This window comes from Takifugu flavidus, unplaced genomic scaffold (assembly GCF_003711565.1).
Source record: "Takifugu flavidus isolate HTHZ2018 unplaced genomic scaffold, ASM371156v2 ctg1103, whole genome shotgun sequence".
Classification (NCBI taxonomy): Eukaryota; Metazoa; Chordata; class Actinopteri; order Tetraodontiformes; family Tetraodontidae; genus Takifugu; species Takifugu flavidus.
Window position 1 is genome coordinate 3,188 of NW_026621868.1, and position 4,384 is coordinate 7,571.

The 4,384-nt window shown below is 45.1% G+C and overlaps 1 protein-coding gene across 1 annotated transcript; it reads right to left on the bottom strand.

Annotated features, from left to right (window-relative positions):
* Positions 1–306: 306 nt before the first annotated feature.
* LOC130519699 (uncharacterized) lies at positions 307–990 on the bottom strand. Its single transcript, XM_057023196.1, has 2 exons — positions 496–990; positions 307–395 (listed from the first exon to the last, which is right to left on the bottom strand). Exons 1-2 carry the CDS (start codon positions 988–990, stop codon positions 339–341), a joined length of 552 nt encoding a protein of 183 aa, XP_056879176.1. The 3' UTR covers positions 307–338.
* Between the last annotated feature and the right edge of the window lie 3,394 nt (positions 991–4,384).

Consider the following 4,384-nt stretch of genomic DNA (forward strand, 5'->3'; position numbering starts at 1 on the left):
CTTGGTGTTTCAGGAAATAATGAGGTTCAGATGAGTTCAGATGATCATCATTGATCATTTATCAATCAAGAACTGATCTCATTATATTCATTTTTAAATATTTATTTACAAATGATCATTGCAATGGCAAAAGGTTGACACACATTAAGGAACAAAGCACAAATAAAAGGCAATAATGTGGAAAAGTAGATATTGAAAAAGAAGCTATAAATTTAGTTCAGAAACTCGTCTTTTCTGCATCTGAGGAAACACTATGTTCACTTTCCATCCCAGTTTCTGTTGTCATCTGGGTGGAAGAATGGGACAGCGTGATGGTGGGGGGGGGGACCAGGAGACCCTTAGCTCGATAAACACTTTGGTATCCAGCTCCAGAATTTGCTTTTCTTCTTTTTCTGCTTTGTGAACAGAAGAGCAAACAAAATTTTTAGATTTCACCTCAAACAGCTGATATTTTAAAACATTTTCATCATTTTAAGTAGATTTGAGGGAACTGACCTGAAGCTGGACCTTCTCCACATGGAGATGTTGAATCTCCTGCTGGAGTCTGGTCTCCTCCTTTTTTTCCTCCTGTACTTTTCTCTCTGTTTGGATCATCTGGTTTATAATGTTCTCCCAGTGGTCACAGAGGTCGTACAGGTGGTTTATGGCCGTGTTATCTGGTCCACAGGGCTCCGTGCTGACACTCTCTTCTTTTCTGGAGAGTTGTTTCTGGCCCTGTTCAGCCACTATTACCTGGAGCTCTTTCTCCAGCCTGGAGCTCTTTTCCTCACTCTCTCTCAGAGCAGCCTCAGTCTGGGTCAGCAAGGCCAAGGTGTCCACATGAGCTTCACTCCTCAAGCTCTTTTCCCTCAACTGCTCCTCTCTTTCTGGCAGGACCTCTCTGGGTTGTCCCACCTCCTCTTCAAGGCTCCCTTCAGAGTTTTGCAGCTCTTGGGCGTCATTAATGTCATTCAGAGGAATGTTGATTTGAAGCCCGATGTCGACTTTCATGGGCTGATCATCGACCCCGTTCAGTTCCTGCTGGTTTCACCTGTCTGAAGGCCGATGTCGACTTTTTGGGCTGATCATCGACCCCATTCAGTTCATCCTGGATTTCACCTGTCTGAAGCCCGATGTCGACTTTCTTGGGCTGATCATCGACCCCATTCAGTTCCTCCTGGATTTCACCTGTCTGGTTGAAGCCTTTCCTCAAATCCAGTTGCTGTTGTAGAGACGCTATCTCTTCATCCTTTTTCTTGTTCAGCTCTTTGACCTGCTGGAGTTTGTCGTTTAAGTCTCTGTTGTGCTGTTCAGCGTAGAACACTTGTCTTCCCAGCTTGTCACATTTCTGTTGCAGCTCATGGAGTTGTTTCTTCCAGTACGCCCTCTCTTTAAGCACCAGGCCATTTTCTGGACTCTCAAAGTCTCTGGGATGCTCTCTCGGTCTCCCCATCAACTCTGTCTCTGCATTAACAGTCTGAAGAAACAAGAAAAAATAGGATTAAACATCAAAGAATGCATCAGTTAATATTCCTATTTTTGTAAATGCACTTTATAAAAACATTTCTAAATAAAGAATAAAATATTAAAGCAACCCAAACCAAGACTCCTCTCCAAATGTTCAGTTCCCAAATAAATTTATTTAAAATAAATAAATAAATCACTATAGGGAGTAAAAACAGAATTTATCTCATATCACTTAAGAAAATCAACCGGATCATCTTACCTTTCTGACGTTTCTCTTCTGTTGCCACATTTTGGTTTATTTTGAGTTAAATTCTTACTGTTGTAGCTAAAAGTAGCAACACTCTCACAGACACAGTTTTGTATGACTTGTGGCGCTAAAGAGGGAACATGACGTTCGTCGGGGGACACCACGGAGCCTGCACACGGAGCTTCCGTCTCTTCAGAAAGGCGATAATGAGCGCGTCACAGATCACGTCATTGGCGCAGAGACCCCTATTACGGCACTGAGAAATGCGGAAGAGACTTTAAGTGATGGCTTGTTGATTGCAATGATTCTGAAGGGCCTGCCGGACTCATTTAGGCCATTTTCAATCCACATAACCGCATAAGTGATGAAAAGTTAACTTTCTCAGAGTTTAAAACAAAGCTGAGGAGCTATGAGAGCACAGACAAGTTTAGTGCTGCTTCCTCAGAGGACGACAGTGTGATGGTGAGAGGAAGAGACAGCGGGAACATGAAACTGTCCTGTTTTAACTGTGGACAGAAGGGACACAAGGCCGTGGAGTGCACCTCTGCTAAGGGCGAGCACAGAGAACAGAGACAGTGGTGTCGTTTTTGCAAGAGTTCCACGCACAAGGATGCGAAAGCGGGACAAGGTGAAGCAGGCGGTGGATGAGGAGGACCACACGTTTGCTTTCAAGGTGGATGAAGTGGAGGAAGTCCTGGTCAGCGGAGTGAAGGAAAAAGGCCTCATGGTTGATACAGGAGCCACGTCACACACATCAGAGACATCGCTCAGTTCAAGGACTTTGACAGCAGTTTTGAGCCACACAAGCATGTCCTGGAGTTGGCTGATGGAGAGAGGATCAGCGGTATCGCCCTGAAGAAAAGTACAGCCAAAGTTCGCCTGAGGGACAATAAAGGTGGAATAAGTGGTGGAAATGACGCTGATTGGGGCGTTGTACGTCCCATCTTTTCCACAGGACATCTTCTCAGTCAAGGCAGCGACGTCCCAGGGAGCAACGGTCATCTTCAAAGAAGGTCAGAACAGACTTGTTCACAAGAACGGTGCAACATTTGACATCCAGGTGTATGATAGACTGTTCTATTGGAGCTGGTGGTGGATCTCCGCAGGCGTAACAACCCCCCGCCTGCACCAGTGAACATCCTGGGAACTGATGTTGACGTGGTGGAGTCCTACAAGTACCTGGGTGTTCACCTAAACAATAACCTGGAGTGGACACACAACACAGACGCCCTTGTCAAGAAGGGCAATAGCAGACTGTTCCTGCTCAGGAGGCTGAGGTCTTTTGGAGTGCAGGGACCACTCCTGAGGACTTTCTATGCCTCTGTGGTGGGATCAGCCATCTTCTATGGGATTGTCTGCTGGTCCAGTAGCATCACGGACAGGGACAGAAGGAGGATGGACAGACTGGTGAGGAGGGCCAGCTCTGTCCTGGGATGTCCCCTGGACTCGGTGGAGGTGGTGGGAGACGGGAGGATGATGGCTAAGCTGTCATCCATGTTGAACAACACGTCCCCCCCCTACAGGACACCCTGACAGCACTGGGCAGCTCCTTCAGGGAGCGGCTGCTCCACCCTCGCTGTGTGAAGGAGAGGTATCGCACATCTTTCCTGCCGGCTGCTGTCAGACTGCACAACAAACATAACGCCCGCTAGCACAATCTGAATATTATATATTCTGATATGTATATTGTATTCACCCCCTTTACTATGTACAGGTATACAGAGGCCAAGTATCCATTTACCTAGATTATTGTAAATATAGATCCTCTTTGTATATTCTGTTCAATTCGATTTTATCTTATTTTTCTCTGCGTGCTCTGGCTGTTATTGCACTGTAAATTTCCCCGTGTGGGACAATAAAGGACCTGAATCTGAATTTAAGCACTGTTACAGATGATGATCAATGTCATGGGTGTTATGATGATCAAACGTGGCATGAAATTCTAGGCCACTAATTACGAGGATGTGTTAAAGTTGGAAAGTGTCACAGAGGGGATGAAAATTAAAGGTAAAACTGAAATGTCTAAGATGAAATGTGAAGTGTGCACTGTACTGACCACAACATTGTATGTTAAAATTTGATAGTCAAGTCTGTTAAAAAACATAAAGATGTCCAATATATTATAAATAAATAAATGTAAAGTTTAAAGTACGTTTGCGGAGCAGCGCACCTGTGTAAATAGGAGCGTCGTTCGCCATCTACTGGGTAAAGTGAGCATTGCACCTTCAGGCGCTTTGACGGCACTCGCCCAAAACACCGCGGTGTTGATGACGCACAACGGTAGCGAAGCATCGTAGTTCCAGCCTTGGAGACCATTTGTAAGTGTGTTGATGTCGCGTATGTTCTATACAGAAGTTGTAGCTGTAGTGTAGATTCTTTGCGTTATTAGTCCGTGGTAATTAGCGAGTGATGCTAGCTAACATATTAGCATGTGGAGCCGTGTCGTGAGTTATATATAGATCGTCTTAGTGCGTTTGGTGTACGTGAGTGTTTTTTATGCTGTTCTATTTTCTGTATTGTTTCAGTTTTACAAAATATAACCCAATGGATAAAAGAAACAACACAGTCGAGCGTTGTTGTGGTTCTTTGGAACTCCATACTGTTAGCTGACTGCCGAGCCTCGCCCGAGAGAGAACGCGTCGTGAGGGCAGAACAGTAAAAAGACAAGAGCACAGCGGGCTGAAGAAAAAG